Here is a 20,308-nt window from a genome sequence, read left to right as displayed (position 1 = left end):
CTTGCCTTAAGTGCCTCTGCAAGCTGGCCCGAAAATTCCCAGTCCTGCTCCTCCCCTTGGTTGGGGGGTCTGTAGTAGACCCCCACCGTCAAATCGCTGTCCCCACGACCCCCTTGAATCTTGGCCCAGAGTACTTCAGCCTGCCCTTCCTCTGACCCCAGTCTGCTGGCAGAGGATGTTTAGTGCTCCTTGACATAGAGCACCACACCCCCACCTTTCCGTCCTTCTCTGTCCCGCCTGTAAAGCCTATAGCCCCTAGTGCTAACTGCCCCGGCATGGGACAAATCCGACCACATTTCTGTTAGCCCTATGACATCTGGGTTTGAACTAGCTATTCTGAGGGCGAGTTCCTCCTGTTTATTCCCCATACTGCGAGCATTGGTATATAGGCATTTAAGGCCTTGCAAGACTGTGTGCGCCACCCCCCGTTTAGGGAGACTGTCTGGACCCCCGTTCCTTACCTTAGCACTCCTTGCCTTCTGCCTCTGTGCTTTCAAAAGGGGAATCCCCAGCCTGTACGTATGCTGTGGATTCCTTCTGCCAAGGTGCAGCACCCTGCATTTATCTATGTTGAACCCCATCCTATTCTCATCTGCCCACTTTTGTAGTCTGTCTGAATCTAATTGCAGCCTCTCTCTCTCCAGCTCGCATTGATAGGAGAGAGAGGCTTGAAGGGAGAAGCCTCTCTCCCATTGAAAGCAAACTTGAAGGGAGAGAGAAGTTAGCCTCTCTCTCCCTTCAAGTGTGCCCACCTCACCCCACATCTTAGTGTCATCAGCAAACTCTCTGCATTGGTATATCCTTTGGTTAATCAAGGATAAATACGCATTATAGTGTGCTAAGTTGTAATGAATTAACACTCTGGTACTGTTCATTGAGTTATTTAAGCACATGCTTCCAATGGTTATCCCTATGCTTTAAAATTCAGTATGTGGTTATATACAATACTGAAACAGGGCCTCTGAAATCTTTGGAAGAAAGCTGCTGTAGAAGTGTAAAATGTTGAGAGAGAAAGAGAAAAAGTGTATGTGCATATGTGTGTGTAGAGCTCTTTAATTCTTCCTGAGTCAGCAGGCATGGTGTTTGTCAGGGCTTTCATGAAATGGAATTGCTAACCTCATGGTTCCAAAGCAGGAGTTCTGTAGATAAAACCGTCCACCTACATCGTGAATATCACATTTTTAACAGTACCAGCTCCTTGATCAATCACAGCAAGTCATGAGTCACATTTATTCAACTTGTCACCAGCCATTATGAGGAGCAGTGACTGGCTGCATTGTGCTTCTCAGGACAAAATGTCCATTTCCTCCAGCAGGTGGGCTGTTACAGAGTTTACAGGCTGTTAAGCACCTTCTGTAGTAGTCAGTATCCAGGTGTTTTGCCTACTTGCATATTTTAAGTTAGTGGAATAATAACCTTCAGATAATCAGAGAAACAAGGATATATGGTTTAATCAATAGATGCATTAATCCTCTGATTTGGGGCATAATTTTGGTAGTTACTGGAACTGGCTATATCTAATGCCATGAATTTTAAATCTCTCCTATTAAAATTTATTTTTACTACTGCATTAGTTCTAGGTCAGAGGTGCCTTTTGTCCTACCTGTTAAGTAGCTAAAAGTAAGTTTTTTTTCCATTCATGCATCTGGTTGGCCTGATGACTTGTCCACCCTCCTCTTCCTCAGAAAGTCCTAGTTACCATGAGCATGTTGATCTACACATAGACCGTGCATACTTGATCTGCATATAATCTTAACCCTTACTCCTACTTTGTTTCCAATGAGTACATTTTTCCTTGGCTTTAGAGAAATAACTTTATTTAGAGTAGTCTCAGTCTAAGGGTGCAGGGCATGTTTCTCAAGCTAACTCTAGGAAATTGCTTGTAGGTACTTCAAGGTGTGTACACTTATCACTAGATGGGGCATGATTTTTTTTCACTTATTACCATGCATCTAGAAAACACAGCTTGGCATGTGAGGTTTAAGTGCTTGCTGTACAAATGTGAAAAAAAACACTTTCAGTTGCAGCGTGTATCTTTTGTAATAGGGGGCAAGCCTAGGTTTCCGTGGAAGTTCTGCCTAAGGTCTGCACTGCAGGGTTTCAGTCCTTCAGCTCATCTGTAAAGAAACCTGCAGTGTTAAGACATTCTTACCCTTTCTGGAGGGTAGATCCCCAAGGTAAATCACTGAATAATTATGAGGATGTTGTTATTTGCAGAAAGGATTTGTTAAGGAAGTGCTTTAGAAGCTTGTGTTAGATCTCTAAGAAACAAAATTAAGTTCACAATAGACAAACAAATATTTTTTTAAAAAATCTAAAATACTGCATCCCAGAATGTAGTGTTTCATATAGTCTAATAGTAGTCAAACAGTAGTACACCTCATAGAGATGTGTTAGGACCATAGGACCTTGCAGTGCCCTACTGTTACATTTTTGTTGGGAGATACAGTAAGGCTGCAAATTTTTTGCACAATGAATGTTAGTTTTGTTCTGCCAGAATTGTGCCATATTTTCCAAAATAACACTCCTCCCAAAGAATAGCCAAACAGGTTTTACGTAAGTGTCATGGTACAGTCTCTCTAGAGCTGTGAAGAGAAAAGAGCCTCCCAGAGAGTCTGTACATCAATATGTCAGAGAATGCTTGAGACCAGTGCCTGTTGCATTTCCCTCACTTGGGACCTGGGACTGTCACCTCCTATATTTCCAGACTTGCTAACAAAAATGTTTCAGCCATTAGAATTTTGTTCCAATAGTGACTGCTTTTTGTTCACAATTTTAAGAGGATTGAGGGAGAGGCTTTCAGTGGGAGAAACACTTTTTGTACCCAACTTAAAGATGCATGAGTTCACCTTTTACCTTGTATTTATCTAGTGTTCATGATGTAGGTGGTGATTGCTGGTAATGAAATAAGCTTCTCTTCCACCTTATAACCTCTCCTTACTTGACCTTGAAGTGAAATCATAACACTAAAATGTTACATACATCTCTGCAGCAACTTATTCCTGTTGTGTCACAAGATTCACGGCAAGGGTCACAGAGCAGGAGAACCCAGGTTGTGAGAGAGACTCTTCTCATTCATACACAAATACCTGTAAAGACAGAAAAAGAACAAATACCAACTGGTCATAATAGTAGTTTTTTGTATAAATGTTCCCTTTGTTTAGGCTTCGTGAATGGTTCTTCAGGAGTTGCTATGCTATTCTCTTTCAAAAATTGTGCAGCAGATGGCAATGCATCTTCCAAAATGTCTAGACTTCAGCAAGAAAGCCTCTCTTCTGCCACGCTAAATTTGACAAAATACAGGACAATATCGTGACTAGATACAATTAGTCCAGAAATGTGCTGAGTATATCATCTTTTCTAGCGGTTCTCTAAATTAGTTGTACAGTACTGAATACATGTTTTATAAACCTATTAGTTGCTCTTAATAACTGTGCTGCTGTCCTCCTGATAGTAGCTCTCCATTGTGCTGAGTACTGCGCAAACATAGAGACTAAAACAATTCTTAAAGCAAAAACAGTTCAGAATGAAATAATTTGCATTTATTTTTGTGCATGCAGAAGCTCTACAAGCCTGTTGTAAAGCCACAAGAGATAAGACCGGAGCCATCTCAAGGTAAGTAACCGTCAAATCAGTCCAGATGCGTGGAAAGAACGCTACCTTGTTGAAATGTCAACTGCAGGGTTTTAAACTCCCATAAAATTACTGTCTTTCAAGTGTGACTGTCAGAGTGGAGACTCTCAATTAGTTTGTTCTGTTGGCATTACATTATAGTACTGCATTTCAAAACCTGTCTGTCCCACCCATGTAGTTGATCCAATGAATAATATCTCCCATGAAAATGCTTGCCCATCACACTTTGGCACTCAGTTATTTAAATATGCTTACTATGGCTGTAATTGGACCAAAATGATAGGCGCCTGTGATAGCTAGGCATCCTCATTCTTTATTAGCACACATTCATTTCTCTTTTCCTGAAGTTTCATGCTAATATTTTTTCTCTACTCAAGGCCAAATCAGCTATAAATTGAGGTTACATTAGTTCATGACTACACAAGGTTTCTGTCTTCAGTTACTACTGTTGGAAAACAGATAATGAATGAGATAGGCTTGATCCACTATGGAAGGAGTGCTCAACCTCCAGCCCATGGAGCCTTAGAATCTGGCCTGTGAGGCTCCCCATGGGTCGAGAAATTTGGCAGAGGTGGGGAGCAGTGGCAGTCAATATCACCACCTCTCCTCACTGCCAAAATCCCAAGCCCTGAACAGCAGGTCAGAGCCGAGCCACGAGCCTCCTCCAACATCGCCAGATCGGGGCCGCGCCACACTCCCTTCCCTATGGAGCTGGTTTGGGATTGGCCTATGCCCCCTTCTCCCCCTGCAGGTCTAAGTTATGCCTCCTTTCCTCTGCCCAGCCAGGTTGAAACTGGTTCATGCCTTCCTCCACCCAGCCAGATTGAGGCTGCCCACACTCCATTCCTCCCATGGGGTTGGGCCATGACCCTTTCCACACAGGGCTGGATCAGGGATGGGTCAACCCCCTTCACCCCCCTCACCCTTCCTCCCTGTAGGGTTGGATTGGGGCCAGGCCAAGCCCCCTTTCCTTACGTAGCTGGATTGAGACTGAGCTGCCCCCTGCCTCCTGTCAGACTGCTGGGAGAGGCTACTCTGGGTGTGGACCTGCCCTGGATACTGGATTGCGTCTATCAGCCAGATCCAGCCCACAAAGGGACCACTCCTATCTGGCCTATTATTTATGCTTTGTGAGACCTAGAAATGCTTCACAACCATTTGATTCCCAGCAACAGCCAGGGCTGGGCTGATCTGTAAAAGAAGTAAAGAAGCAAAGAATGCATTTTTAGACATGGTTATCCTTCAGTATTTCATGTCCATAATATTGAATTTTTAAATTACAATAAGCACCGTACAATATTAATATCAGTGTGCTACCTGTGTCATGTAAAATTGTAGCAAGTAAAGCAGAAAGTGTTGTCTGTTGTCAAACTTATTGTTAGGGATCTACCAAAATCATGATGGAAGCGGGCTGCATGGTGGCTCCCATAATCTTGCAGTTTCCTTTGTGCATCCCCCCCGCTTTGGTGGAGGGGCCCTGCTACTTGCTCCTGATCAGCTGGGAGGCAAAAACTGTGGTTTTAAATAAGGGCACCATTTTTGCCTTCTTCCACTGATTTGGTGGAGGGGCCCTGGCAACCCCACTGTTTTTTGCTGACCAGTTGGAAGGCAAAAATGGTGCCATATTTAAAACCACGATTTTCCCCTTCCCAGTCAGCGGGGGACATATGGGGGCAACTACAAGATTAAAGGAGCCACTGTGCAGCCCACTTCCATTGCAATTTCAGTAGGTCCCTACTTATTGTATTAGCTAATGTACTCTACAAATCGAGTATGTTGAATCTGTAGTCAAGAACCAACAATTCTGAAGGCCAACAGTATGGTGCAATCTTCTGAGGCAGGCAACAGAAAAGAGAAATGGCTTGGAAGCAAACCATATGAGAAGAAGTTGCAAAAAATAGGCATGTTTAGCTTGTGGACAAGATGATTATTAAAAAGAGATATGATAGCAGTCTTCAGATATCTGAAGCGGTGTCTTCAGGTATTTAAAGACAAATATGAAGGCAGAGAGGAGGGAGAACGCCTTTCTTCCATTGCTTTAGAGAACAGGATGCATACCATGGAAGTTTCAGCAAAGTTAGTTTAAGTTGGTGGTCAGGAAAAATTTCACTGTTAGAAAAGAGAGGCAGTGGAATAGACTGCGTAGGGAAGTTGTGGAATCTCCATCATTGTAGGTGTTCAAGAAGTTGGATAAGCATTGATCAAGGATGGTTGAGAAGTAGGTATGGCTAGAGTGCTCAGTAAACAGCAATAGTTGGAAGCCCAGGAAAACACCCTCCCCAACACACACATGCATACACATACAGATCACTGGGAGTTGATGAAAAGAGCTCTGTGGCCTAGAACAGGTGGAGATTGGAGAAGACCACACTCAGCAGCAGGAGAATAAAGCAGAGCTCAACAAGCTTAGTTATGAAAAAATATTAAAGCAGCTGAGAAAAGGTTTATGGAGGGGATACAGAAAGGAGAGTTCTAGCTGTCCATAAGAGGATGTGATGTGTGGAATTATGCTTGCTGTCCCCAGGTTGCAGAGCAGAATGGAAAGTGTTCGTTTTTCCCGTGCTTCTGGGCTTTGCTTGTTGCCACATGTGGCTGGGAAGAAATTTTTCCCCTTCTGTTATTACAGTTGTTAGGTTTCTTTTCACCTTCCTCAGAACCACTGGGGGTTGACTGCAGCCAAAACTAGGGATTTTGACTGGTATGTGCCAGTGCTTTTATTGGGACTAAAACCTGGAGGATTCTTTCAGTGTCTTAGACAAGGACTTGTATGGGATGGTTTGGATGAAGATGATCCTGCCTCGAGCAGGGTGCTGAACTAGATGACCTCTGGAGGTCCCTTGCAGCCCTACTTTTCTATGATTCTGTGAAAGGGTTTTGAATATAGTGAGCTGGGAATACTGTGATTACAAAGCCTTTTGCTGTAATTTGCTATCTCATTCACAAATGCGAAAATGTTTAAATAAATAAAAACATGCAAGTATGACTGAACTGAAGAGTAGCTAGAAGCTTCCAATTTGCAGGTTTCTGGTCTGACTTTAGGCAGCATTTCCTCTTTGTGACTGAGAAGAGACACTGCTTCCAAAAATGCCCGCATGTGTTGCAAAGGAGCCAGCAGGAACTAAAGAACTTTGTGGGAGTTTCTCAGTAATGGGGCTGGTTTTCAGCATGGGTTGACATAAACTGTTTGAGAGACAGGGAGTCTGTTCTGCATAATTCTTTAGTATTAAATAGTAGCAAAGTACTAACCAAAAACACATGGTTCGTGCTCAGTTTTAGTATTTGCATAGTCTCTGGAAAGTTCGTACGTCCCAGTTTAGTAAGTGCAGTGGCCAGAAACCAAAAATGTTTAGATTACTCAATACCTTTCATTTCCTTTTTTCATTTCCCTATGTTTTGGGAAGCCTAGAACACAGGAATATAATACTCTCCATGTAAAGTTCATCTTCTTCATACTGCATAATTTAAAGTGGCATTTTGCACAGATTTTTCTGACTACCTCTGGGCATCTCCAGTAGTTGCTTTTGTCTTTTCCCTCACAACTGGGGAGGCTTTCCATTCACCAATTTTTTGTCACTGTAGGCTGTCATCAAACACTCAATCACAGACAGGTTGTCCTGTTCATAACCAACCTATCCTTATTTGGTTTGAGGGATCGCTGTTCAATGATCATCTTCCTCCCAGAGTCTGAATAATCATGTTATCTTGGCATACTTTGCCATTTCTGGATTGTGCTGCCAGAGACCTAGATACAGCACCAAATTAGGTCTCTACCTGTAGTGTCCCTTCAGGATAGTTCTCCCTTTCATTCACCCTGTTATAACTTCTATAGCAGTATAAGATGAAAGCTTTTCCTGTATCTATGGTATCACTTAACCTCCTCTGAGCTCCTCTCTCCCTTTCTTCCAAATTGATCCAATAACTTCCCATTTTGTATAACAAGTTCTTAACTTTTCTGGTAAGGCATTTGCTGTTTGAGTTTTGCTGGATGGCAACAGTTAGTTGTAGATGCAAATGATGAGTATTGCCAGTCTGGTTGTGTAAAACCTTCACTGACATTTCACCACTAATGTTTTCACACTTATGTTTATCATTTTCTGACCTGTTCAATGAGTTCTTTCTAACTTCATGAACATATCTTAATGCTTTATTTGTAACAGTCTTCTCTCCTTCCTTTCTCCCATCCACAAGCATCTTTGTATGCTGTGGTTGGAACCTTGCTTTATTTTTCCCTGTCCTGGTATAGTTGATGTCTACAGGAGCTATTGCAACATGAAAGATTAACAAGCCTACTAATGGCAACATTTAAAACTTAGCATATGGCATTGCAACTGAGAACTGAAAGTTGGTAAATGAATCATGGACCTGCAGTCTAGGTTTGGTAGGAATAAGGCAAGGGGTTTAGAGACCATGTACAAGATGATACCACAATATGTTTGGATCAACCTGTATGCAATCATAGGGCACAAGTCCTATAGGTAAATCAGAACTATTTTTCTAGCGAGCTCATGTGTGCCTTGAATTATTTGGGTTCAAGAAGTACCTTTGCTTACTAAAACTTTGTCTGGTATTTTGTTATATTTAGGGCGTTTCAGTCACAGAATCTGAGAATGTATTTTCCTTATTACTCGTAGAGCAATTTAAGATAAGAGACAAAGAAAGGAGTAAGAAGGGTAGTGAATAACAAATATTTCTCATTTTGCTTGCATGCATCCAAAGACCCTAGAGCCATAGGGTATCTTTACACATGCTCTGGAATTGGGGTGGGACACTTTAATTAGAGCGGGTTTTGGCAGCCGGTCTGATTAAAGCACCTGCAGCATCTCGTGTATTCAGCATCCCATGCTTTAATGAAAGCTTGTTTGAGTTTTAGTTAAAGCACCCCCACCACCATTTTGAAGCATAGAGACAATGAATACATGTGGTGCTGAGGCTGCTGTAGTGTGCTAATTAGCATGCCCCAGCAGGCTCAGTTAACTGTGTGCGCCCCAGTGTGTCCAGGCAACAGGCACATGTATAAGCGGCCATAGATCTTACACCAGTTCAATTACAGTTCTGTAAATATGTGTATATACTAACTGCTAGTGGGGCTGATGGCTGACTAGATGACTGAGGATTTTTTCTTTTGTATTTTTTAAATGTTTTTGGGTTTCTTTCTCTTCCTGAATGAAGAAAAATTGTTAATAGCTTGTGGAAGCTCTTTGAATAGGGGTACTGTGCAAAAGGGCTGGACGATATTCTGTGATTTAATACTGGCTTTATCTGTTGCCCCATGCTTTTTGATGCTCCAGCCACTGGGAATCCTGGAGAAAGGATTTGCATATTCCAAGATACACATATTTTAAAAACTAGGTTGCTAGATGATCTATCAAATAATTGAGTTTACTAAACTTGCAGAGCAGTTGATTTCATAATAGCCTTTTCTATGAAAATATAGAATCACAAAATGTTTAAGGCTTATTATATGTTCAGTCATTTTAGTGGTTTTATAGTTACCCTTGGTGTTCCAGTGTCCTCTTTCCTTCCCTTCTCCTACCTTCCACTTCTGAGTGGTAGAGAAGCCCTCTTTTTCTTTATGCTTTTGGAGTAATATAAAAATATGGTGTATGCTTCTTTACAGCTAATTGCATGGCAGATCTGAGGCAAGTAACAGGAGTGACATCAAAACAAATTAGCGAAGCAATGAAGGTAAGATCTGTGCCAGCTAGAAGGCACAGATTTTAGTTGTAATTTTTGTTACCTTTTACTCTCAACATACTATTTATTTTGTTGCAAAACAACCTGATGAAGCAGCAGTACTTATTAGTTGTAACTACTTTTCTGTACAAAAATCCACCTCCTGTACTCATGAAATGATTTGTGACACTATCTCCCTCTGAGATAACTGCAGTAGTCTAAAGAGAAGGTTGATTTTTTTTTTTAAGGCTCTAAGCTTTTTTTCTTTTTAAGACTTGCAAGGAAGAGCTTATAACAAATGTGTCTGTGTCCACAGTGTAGTGATTTACAATACATTTTTGTCTTTGAAAATCTAATATTTGTGGAAGTTTGGTACTTATAAAATGCCTCCATAACATTTTATTTTCTTGATGGAAATTTGAAATGCCATACCTCTTCTTCATAAACTATTCAAATGTTTTTTTGTTTAGTCTTTAAACCTACAATGGAAATTCCGTACATGATCTGCTAAAGGTCTGTGGATCAGTGTTTTTTAATTCATACCTATAATTTCAAAGGCTTGTATTGAGGTTGGAGAATGTTAAAGCTTATAGACACATCATGGTTATTAATTAATTATTTTTCTGTTCTACCCATGATTGGTTTTATTCTGTAACTTGAGATGCATGCTTCTTTGGTGTTTGTGTGTCTTTTTGTTTGTAGTCTCTCCCAGCACTGATAGAAAGAGCAGAGGGATTTTCCCAAGCACTAGCTTTGCAACCAGTCTTGGAACTGTGCAAGCTCCGACAAGAAGTTTTTGCTGGTTGTAAAGCTAAGGAAGAAAATAAAATCCAAAGCCTCATAACAGAAGTGGAGATCACACCAACAGACACTGCTGCCAAGAAAAATTCTGTGCTGAAAAGGAGGAGACCCTCAGATGCAATACAGTTAGCATGCTATCCATTGCGACGAAAGAGAATTAGTCTGAATACATGAAAGCTTTTTATATACTTATTTTCAAGCTTGAAAACGTATTCTTCTTTTGTCCACTGTATGGTTTAACTGTTTGCTTTTCCAACGGTAAATTATAAGGTTTTTTATAAGAGGGATGTAGCCTTTCATTTTTCATGTCATATTTCCTAGTTGTATGAAAACCTGAGCATATCTATAATAATAATATACAGTAATATCCATTTTAGCATATGCTCATATTCCCAACAGACAATTTTTTGTTATCTTCAGAATTGGAAACTTTATGGATTAGCCATTTATTGCAGGACTAGACTCTGGCTCAGATGTGTCACACTCATGTACATGCTTGACTTTATGCATCATCAATAGTCCTTTTGCATTGATTGAGATTACTTGTGCGTCAAGTTAAGCATTAATAGGAAAAGATTGAAGAACGAGCCTTAGACCATTATAAAACAGCTTTCCATATATTTATCCAGACTGCTGTTTGCTTTATGTGTTGAGTACATATGTTTAAGATATATCAAAGCATAATCTTTACATAGAAGATATAGTTTTGATTTATTAAATTCAGATGCAATTGGAAAAAATGCATTTTCTAGTCAACTTTATACTAAAATTGGATTGGTTTGGCTTTTTTTTTAAATCCGCCAAATCAGTGAAAATTTTAATGCATTTTTTTTTTGCTAGTAGTGTACATTGACAAAAAGTGAGACCCCTTCCAGTGTCATCTTTGACATAACTGCATATATAGGCTCAGGTTTGAGGATTCTGATTTAGAATTATGTATGTATTTGCCTTTATAAAATATTTGACTAGTCTTTTAAAGAATTTAGAATACAAAGACATGAATATTGAGCTGTAGAGTATCTGCATATATATATATATATATATATATATATGTGTGTGTGTGTACGTAAAACAAGAAAATTGCAGCATATTAAATTGGACATGACATCTTTAATTTATATTAAATGTTTTTGCAGTCAAAGCTGTATACAGCTTCCTGGCTACTGATTACATATGCTTGCAATACAAGCTTAATTTCTGTAACGTGAAGTGCTTCCTTATAAGGTAACTTGTTCTCGAAGAATTTCTCTGATCAAGTTGACTTCAGTAAGAGGGAAAGCTTAGCTTCCAAGAGACTAGAAATATTTAAGAAAATTTGGGTTAAATTCTAGATCTGATAAAATATTTAACTAAAAAATTAATTTGTCATGGAATGAGAGTATGTATATTTAATATATGTACATAAACACTGTTTTTATGTCTAACTTGTGATTTCTATATTTGTAAATATAAGTGTCAGCTTTTAAACAAAGCAGGTAAGCCAATTAAAATAAAATGGTCTGAAGTTTGAATCTAGTTTATTTACCAGTTTAAGAGTAGTTATCCAATCTTGGAGTATGAAGTAACTAGTAGGTTAGCATACTTGTACTTCTGCAATTGCATGTTTAAACTTTGATTTAGGTAACATTACCATTTAGATTATTTGTCCTTGCAGAACCACTGCTAGCCAGAAGTGAGAGAGGCAGGACTGGGATGAGTAAAGGTATGAGATTACTTTAGCACAGGTATGTCAGACTCACAGCAGGGCTCCTTGCAAGCCAAATCTAGTCTGGGGCATGTGGAAGTGGTAACCACAGTTCCAGCTCCAACCTGGAATACATGGTTGTGGCAGGATTGGCTCCTATCCAGGATACCCTTGGGAGGCACCAGCCTCTACCACGTGCTTCATGCTGGAGCTGGAACTGCAGCCACTGTGTCCCCCATGCCATGACAGCTACTGTAGCTCTGGCTCCAACACAAGGCACACAGCAGAGACTGGTGGCTGGGGAAGAAAACCATGGTAGTGACAGCAGGCAATGTGGCTGAAAGACAACTGGGGTTGCATCAACCCTCACTCACCCTCCTGCTACTGATTATCATATCCACGGGACCTGTTCTGTGGCCACTCCCCCCAGCCATGTCCCCCTCCCCCCCCACCAGTTTCTAGTGCCCCACTGGTAGTCCAGCAGGTTGGATAGGGCAGCTCCATGGATCAGGTCTGACTTGCAGGCTGTATGTTTGACACCCCTGCTTTAGTACACAAAAAGAAGCTAGAACAGCAATCCATTGACATTATGCAGTATTGTCCTAGTTGGTGGGAATGGGAAAACCAGCCCCACCCCAATTATCCTTTATGTCCTTCAAGATCCCCACACATTCTTAGTGCTAAACAGAATACTGATCTAACTCCTTGCTTTCTACATGTAGGACCAATATACAAGAATTGTTTCTCAGGGTTTTGTACTGGCATCTGTCAGTGTCTGAGCATCTACTAGGACAGGTTTAACAGAAGAGACAGGACAACATAGCAGGAGGCCTGGTGAGCTTTACCACTGGGGGTCTCGGGCAGGCAGCACTGGGGAGGATGATCATCCACATGGTGGTGGCACCAAGTGTCTCATGCTGCAGGAGGAGGGAGGTTACGCTGCTAATGCAGAAGCTGTAGTGGGGGAGGGTAATAGCCCACACCATGGTTGTGGCTCAGGCAGCCCACACAGCTCACGCGGCAATGGCAGGGGGATGGTCATTGGTGTGATGGTAGCAGCAGGGGGGATTGCACAACAGGAGGGGCAGCTCATGCTTCTCATGTGGCACTGCAGTGGAATACAGCCCCCCTTGCCTTGGGCTGTATCCAGCCCACAGAAAGCCCTATGGTCTGGATTTAGCCTGGGGCACGAGGCAAATTTGACACTCCTGCCTTAGGAGAACCAAAGGGGGGGTATCTTGAAGCACATTTTATAAAATAAGGTGATGGAGGCACCCTATTGACATGGGTTAATTTTTGTTGATTTCCTTGAGAGATTTGAATGAAGTGAAAATGGATGTCTGGTGCACTAGAACAAAAAGAAATAAGGAGTTTTGAAGGCAAGGAATCTGAATTGTTTCAAGCTGGAGCTCAGTAAGTTTATGAAGGGGATAGTACCTATTCTATGTAGATTCCAAAATGTATCCTGTTGTTAGGCTTGAAAGGTGACTGGATCTCCATGTGCTAGTCATATGTAGGGGCCAGGAAGTTTTATTGTTATTGTTATTATTTTTACAAATGATTGTTTGGTCTTTTGTTGTTGTTTTTTCGCCTTCCTGTGGAGATCTGAACATTGGTCATAGCTACAAGTGGGATTTTGTGCTCGTTCCTTTATCAGTACTTAGAAATTAAATCTCTTACTTATGTAGCTGGAGAAGCCTTATCATGGCCACATTGATTGCCAGATTTGGGATCAGGAAGGAACATTGGCACAGTTAGATTGGCAAGGACCATAGGTGCTTTTTTTTTGTTTTGTTTTTGTAGCATGGAATATGGTCCTCTGTCTTGAGTCATCTAGCCACATGACCTAACCAATTCCCTACCATTGCATTGGCAGAGCATTTTTGGTGCCCTGGTCTCCCCTGCTCATTACCTACAGCATATTGTAGCATTTATCTTCATGTGTCTTCATGGCTATGGTGTGTGAGTGGTCCTGGTGGGTGATCTTGTGGACCTTTGGATAAATGTCTGTCTGCAAACATAGAAGATGATTCAATGGCCTTAGAGTAGCAGTTGGCAACTTGGACTGTGGGCTGGGTCAGATGTGGGCAAGTGTAAAACCCAGCCACTGCCACTTCTCCCTGCTATGACAGGAGAGAAGCTCCCATTGCCAAATGCCACTGAAGCCACGTGTCTGTAAGATGGATCCAGTGGCTCTGTGGGTTGCTGGATCTTGCCCCTCCCTTAAAGGGCCCCTTCTAAGCTAATGTTTTTAATCCAAACTTAAGAAGTGGATTGAAAGAAGTTACAGAGTCAAATGGAAGAAGAGACCAGAGGTGAGTGTGGCTGTATTCATTGAGCAAAAGGTGTTTGGGAAAATCTAATAAACTAAAGCTCAGTCCCCTGAGTAACAACTAACCTGAGCAGAGGCCTCATATGAACTTCAGGATGTCTTGATAATTCTGAGGCATGCTTAGCAGCAGGGATGCCAAAAAGCTCCCATTAGAGTTGGTCACATGGTGAGTTGAACTCTACTAAGACTAGTGGCTGAAGCATACACTTACTGCAACCTCATACGATTCAGACTTTTTTTATTTTCAAGTTAGGTGAAATTGGTATTACATCAGATGTCTGGAATTTTCCTTAATAAAACTTATGAATTCTATACAATCACCTACCTCATACTGGATTTTTGTGCCCATGCATTTTTTTTATTTCTTTGTCGCTAATTCCTCTTGAGAACCTGTCCCATTGGAAAAATAAGTGATGCAAGGTCTGAGTAAATGCTTTGTTTAACTTGTTCCTGCACTATGGCTTCTTGAAGAGATGGTTAGACATGGCACACAGGTAAACTCATTTTCTTTGTTCAGAAATCTCCACTCAATCACCAAAGCACAGTTCATAAAGAAGTAACTCGTTGCAAAATGACTTTTACTGAAAAGAGTAAGGCAGGAAGCAAAATGCTCCAACTGATTGCCACAGCTCTCCACCCCGTTAGCAAACATTGCATCATGAATCTAGCAATTCAGCATTTTTCCAAAGGCTAGCTAGGCTGGTCTTGCATATTAAGAAAAATAACTTCAGTTCATGTAATAGTGCCATCTGGTGACTCCTGCCCTGACAATACTTTCTTATGGCAGGCATACCTGTCATTTTTTTAATACATAACTTTAAGCAAAAATCCTGTTTTTTCAATAGTAAAGGTGTAGCAGTATCTTAAGGGAGGTAGAAGGCATCTCAAAGTTTAAAATAAAGATGAACTTTAAATGAGATTTTCTTGGGATTTCTGAAAATATGAAAGTATAGAGGGAAGAGGCACTGATTCTGCTTTGCAGTCTGCAAAACAGCCCTATCAGTGTTTCTTTATGGACAATCTAGCCTGTAAATTATAGCGGTCAACGCTTCGTAAACATCCATTGCTGCTGTACTGTGGACTGTATGATTTGCTTTCTGGATTCACTTTCTATCTGACAAGTCTTTGCCAAGAAGCTTGGGCTAAAACCATCATTCCAGTTCACAGTACAGTTTCATTTGCATTTTTACAGAGGTGGTAGAGTATTTTAATGCTAGTCAGAAAGTTGTAAAAAATCTGCTTCTAGGAACATCATTTGTTCCTTGTTCAGAACCATCTGTTAGGCTGATTGTGGGGACCCCCCCTAGAAAACTACCTCCTGCTCAAATTCTGAAGGACTGGTTGGTGCTTGAAGTCTGGATTACAGCAATGGTATAGCTATACCTGACTGAAAGTACACTGACCAGGTCTGGGCACCACACTTCAGGAAGGATAAGCTACAAAGGGTACAGAGAAGGTCCACCCATATGATTAGGGGCCTGGAGAATAGGTCCTATGAGGAGAGACTCCGGGAACTGGGTTTGTTCAGTCTGAGTATGAAAGCCGAGATGTGACTTAATAGCAGCCTACAAGTATGTCAGGGGTAAACAAGATACAGGGGAGCAACTCTTCAGAAAGGTACCCCTTGGGAGGACAAGGACCAATGGGCACAAGCTAATCGAGGAAAAATTGAGGCTAGATATATGGAAAAACTTCTTTTCTGCAAGGGTATCTAGAATCTGGAACACACTCCCAGCAGAGGTGGTACAGTCACCATCCCTGGAGGTGTTCCAAAGGAGGCTGGACAAGCACCTCATTGAGCTCATTTGAGCCCAATTACCTCCTGCCCATGACAGGGGCCTTGAAGACCTTACAGGTCCCTTTGGGTCCTTCTATTATGTGACTCAGCCAGGTCAAGCAGAACTTGAAACAAGCCTGACTTGGATCTACTGCAAGCCACTAGCTTTCCAGCACAGCAGTTATGCTCATAAATTTGAACAAAAAAGTTGTGGAGTACAGGTATTGCTTGTTGGCATGTTCATTAAGTCAAAATCTTTAAAAGCAGATAAAGTAGCTAGCCTCTAGGTAGCTGGTAATTCTCAATTTGCTACCCACATTTTGAACCTTTCTTCTGTAGTGCGTGTGGTCTATCAACCGAAAACCCTATTAGCAAGAGAAAGTTAGCAAAATGTGGTTGCCACGGACATGGGAGTCTTAAATATAAACCAAGTAATCTTCCTGGTATTTATGTGCACATTTTCAGAACAGTTGCTGGAAAGGCTGTTATCTTAGAGTCATAGATGCTGAAGCTAGATGAAATCATTAACTGAAATAGTTGGAATCTGAAGAGGACCCTCCACCCCCACACATTACTCAGAGGTTATGAGAAAAGCTCTGAAGGCCAGGTGAAAAATGGATGGGACTGTGCTCAGCAGCAGGAAACTGAAGCTTCACAACTGCCTTGATTATGAAAGAAGATTAAAGGAGCTGCAATAAGTTTATTAAGTGGATAGCAGGATGGAAGAGGGCTCTGATTCTCCAATCCAGGCATGAGATGCACAGAGTTGTTTGTGGTCCCTAAATTACAGTGTAGGGTGGCAGGTGTCTGGCTTTTTATTAGGCTTCAGAGTATTGCAAGTCACCATGTGGGGCTGGGAAGATAATTTCTCCCATCTTGTTGCTATGGGTGTTGGTTTTTTTGTTGTGTTTTGTTTTTTGATTTTTTTTTTGCCTTTGTCAGAAGTACTGAGCGGTAGTTGAAGCTACAGCTGGGGATTTTGACAAGATATGCGAATAGTACTGTTGGGATGTAAAAAAAACCCCAAAGGTTCCTGATTAGAGTGCCTTGTTCCTCTACTCAGCATCAAACCAGTCACTATATTTGGGATTGGAAGGAATTTTACCCCACGGTCATTGGTATGGACCATGGGAGGTTCTGCCTTCCTCTTAGTACAAGTACCAGGCACAATGCCTGAAACATCAAAAACTACTCTCACTTGCCACAGTTAAAGCAGGGGGACAAAAGTACTGTTGATGTCCTGCCATTGCAAGGGCTAGGATTTTAGAGTCAAGAGATCCAAAGTAGAGGACCGTGCACCCAGCTACAAAAGAAGGCAGAAACTCCCGCAGTCTGTGCTGGTATCCCAGATGTTGTGACTGGGCTGATGGTGAGTAAAGGATCAGTCATTTGAGATTCTAAAATACCTCAACAAAAGCTCTTCTTTGACCCCCTCCCTTCTTCCCCCACCTTGATACAGCTTTATGTTGTTATGATTCCCATTTTACAAGCAGATAAAATGAAAGCAGTCATCTTGTCCAACCAATATAGCAAGTTAGCAAAAAGAGCTGGGCTGTCTTGGTGTCTGCTGTAACTACTCCTCTGGCTCTGATTATTATAGTAGATTATTAAGTCTCACAACCTTCAATCTATGCATGCTGCCATAGGAAAAAGCTCATATCTCTGTTTTCCAGTTGGAGAACTGAGGCATGGACCAGGATCCAAACCGGGATCCAGATTTACAAAGGTACTTGGGCACCTGGTCTGCATTATGGAAGTCAGATCACTGAATTAGGTACCTGAGAACAGGATGTCCAAACTAGCCCACAGACAATGCTAAAGACGGGGGTCCATTTTTAATCCTGCCTCTTTCTGGGACTTAGGTGCCCTACTTTGGTCCCAGCCCAGCTTTTGCAGGCTGGAACTACTTCTCCCGAAGGCAGGCACTTTATGGCCTTTCTGTCAAAAAGCACAAAAGGGGGGTCAATTCTTTCTTGTGGGGCACTGCAGGGGGTGCTGGTTGTGTTAATTCTGCTTCCCTTTTTCCAGTAGTTCACTGTGAGTTGGGTTCAAGTTCATGCTTCTGCTCAAGGGAGATCCTAGCCCCTGTCTCCTAGGAGAGGCTGTTAACTTAGGGCATAAGCACTCTCAGTTGCTGAAGTTGTGCCACTTTACATAATTAAAGATTAATTGGGGCAATGAAAGAGGGTGAAAGTACCACCATAGTCTTGTGGTTAGGGGACCCCCCCCCCGGGAACAGACACTCATCATTTCCAGTCCCTGTTTAAGGACTGCTAATGCATTTTAACTGATGATTCTTTAATATAAACCATTCTTGAAGCAGAAAATTGCACCCAGATCTTGCTGGGGAATACCCTAACTGATAGACTAGAGTCATACCCCTGCTCTCTCTGACTTCCAGAGTCCCTTCCTGAGGCTAGATTCTACAAAGAAAGGGGTGTTGGTTTTTACATTGGTTGGCAAATTGCATAATCTGAGATTAATTTAGATTGTATTAATCAAATGGAAAGCCCAGGGAAAACTAGAAAATGTGGAAGTACCCAATTAAATCAGAATGATAGGATACCTGCAACTTTACATATTTATTTGTGTGTGTGTACATGTGAAAATATAATACACACACATAACATAATTAACATACCATAAAATATATATTTGTTGGATTTGAGCCTATTAATTTCAAAGTTGAGCAAAATAGCATATGATGGGTCGGGTAATTAGTTTCTGTATGTAGATATGCAGTATGGCTATCCATGGCCGTTTTAACTGAGGCTTTGGTACCTTACTCTGTTCCTACAGGTGGCATCTCCTTCCACCCAGCTTTTGCAAGCTGGAACCACCTCTCCTGAAGGCAGGCACTTACCACCTTTCTTTCAAAAAGTATAACGAGTCAATGCTTTCTTGTAGGACACTGCAAAGAGTGCTAGTGGTGCTGGTCCTTCTCCCCTTTCTGAGGAGGAAAGGGTTCACATTTGAATAGTAGCCTGAAGATTAAGAGACAAACTCAGTATTGTTTAAACATTGCAGCTATAAATATTACTTCCGTGAGGGATGTGGAGTAACTTGTTCTCAATCTTTTAACTAACTAGCTGCATTTTCAGCCACCAGACTTGATTTGCCTCCAACTGCCAACTGTGCCAAGTGACACAGTGACTAGCTAACCGCAGGGGGTCTGCAACTTGTTAGGCTGGAAATTGCCAGCTCTGTTTTCAGTTGTGTTTCTTTTTTGTGAGTATAGAAAAATACTAGAGCAAGCCTGTTGCAAAGAAACCTGAAAGACTGGAGGCTGGGCATGACTGGCTAAGCAGCAGCTCTACAGAAAAAAGGACCTGGGGGTTACAGTAGACAATAAACTGACTATAAGTCAACAGTGTGCCCTTGTTGCCAAAAAGGCTAATGGCATACTGGGCTGCACTGGTAGGTTTGTTGCCAGTAAATTGAGGGAAGCAATTATTCCCCCCTATTTGGCACTGGTGAGGCCACATCTGGAGTACTGTGTTCAGTTTTGGGCCCCCCGCTATAGGAAGGATGTGGACAAATTGGAGAGAGTCCAGTGGAGGGCAATGAAAATGACTAGGGGGCTGGGGCACATGATTTATGAGAAGAGGCTGAGGGAACTGGGCAAGAGAAGACTGGGATGGGATATAGCAGCCTTCAACTATCTGAAGGGTGGCTTCAGAGAGGATGGAGCTAGACTGTTCTTGGTGGTGGCAGATGACAGAACAAGCAGCAATAGGCTCAAGCTGCAGCAAGGGAAGTTTAAGCTAGATATTAGGAAGAACTTTCTTGCTAGGAGGGTGGTGAAGCACTAGGCCAGGCAACCCAGAGAGGCGGTGGAATCGCCATCCTCAGAGATTTTTAAGTCATGACTAAACCTCCTACTCCCCTGGCTGCAATGATGTAGCCAGGGTTGGTCCTGCTCTGAGCAGGGGGCTGGAATAGGTGCCCTCCCAAGGGCCCTTCTAGTCCTCATGCCCTAGAAGTCTGTGAAGGGTCCCAGCAGGGCTCAATGCTTGAACCCTAAGGGTTCCTATTGGAAATCTCTGGGTTTCTCTTCTCTTGTGAATCAGGCTTGCACAGGGCTCACCCGGTGGTGGGGCACCCTGCACCACAACACCCTTGAAAGGATCCCAGGGCCCCCTGCCAGGGTGCTGCGGGGCCCTTGTGGAGCACCCCAACTTCACACCTCGAGGGCCTTTCAGACACAGGGCAACGACTCCTGCGGCACCACAGCTGCTGGGGGGCTGGGCTGACCGGGCCCTGCTCTGTCTGCTTGGACTGCCAAGAGGGAGCAGCAAGACACGGCTGCTGCCCTGAGGCGCAGGGGCTGAGTCAAGCCCCCGGTGGGTGCCGGCGGGAGACAGCCCCGCAGGGCGCTGCTGAGAGAAGCCAGGTGTGTGTGTGCAAG

The 20,308-nt window shown here is 42.3% G+C and overlaps 1 protein-coding gene across 1 annotated transcript in view; it reads left to right on the top strand.

The window, feature by feature from the left end:
* Positions 1-11,101, top strand: part of NSL1 (NSL1, MIS12 kinetochore complex component) — a 22,599-nt gene extending 11,498 nt beyond the window's left edge. Inside the window, exons 5-7 of the mRNA XM_019515902.1 lie at positions 3,561-3,615; positions 9,251-9,318; positions 10,009-11,101. Coding sequence (XP_019371447.1) covers positions 3,561-3,615; positions 9,251-9,318; positions 10,009-10,281 — 396 coding nt within the window. The 3' untranslated portion in view covers positions 10,282-11,101. The remainder of the gene's footprint in view (positions 1-3,560; positions 3,616-9,250; positions 9,319-10,008) is intronic.
* The last annotated feature ends 9,207 nt before the right edge of the window (positions 11,102-20,308 follow it).

The sequence above is a fragment of the Gavialis gangeticus genome, unplaced genomic scaffold (genome assembly GCF_001723915.1).
Source record: "Gavialis gangeticus isolate Ggan-Ray unplaced genomic scaffold, GavGan_comp1, whole genome shotgun sequence".
Taxonomy (NCBI): Eukaryota; Metazoa; Chordata; order Crocodylia; family Gavialidae; genus Gavialis; species Gavialis gangeticus.
The sequence above is the reverse complement of the archived record's forward strand: the minus strand, read 5'-3'. Positions and strand labels throughout refer to the sequence as shown.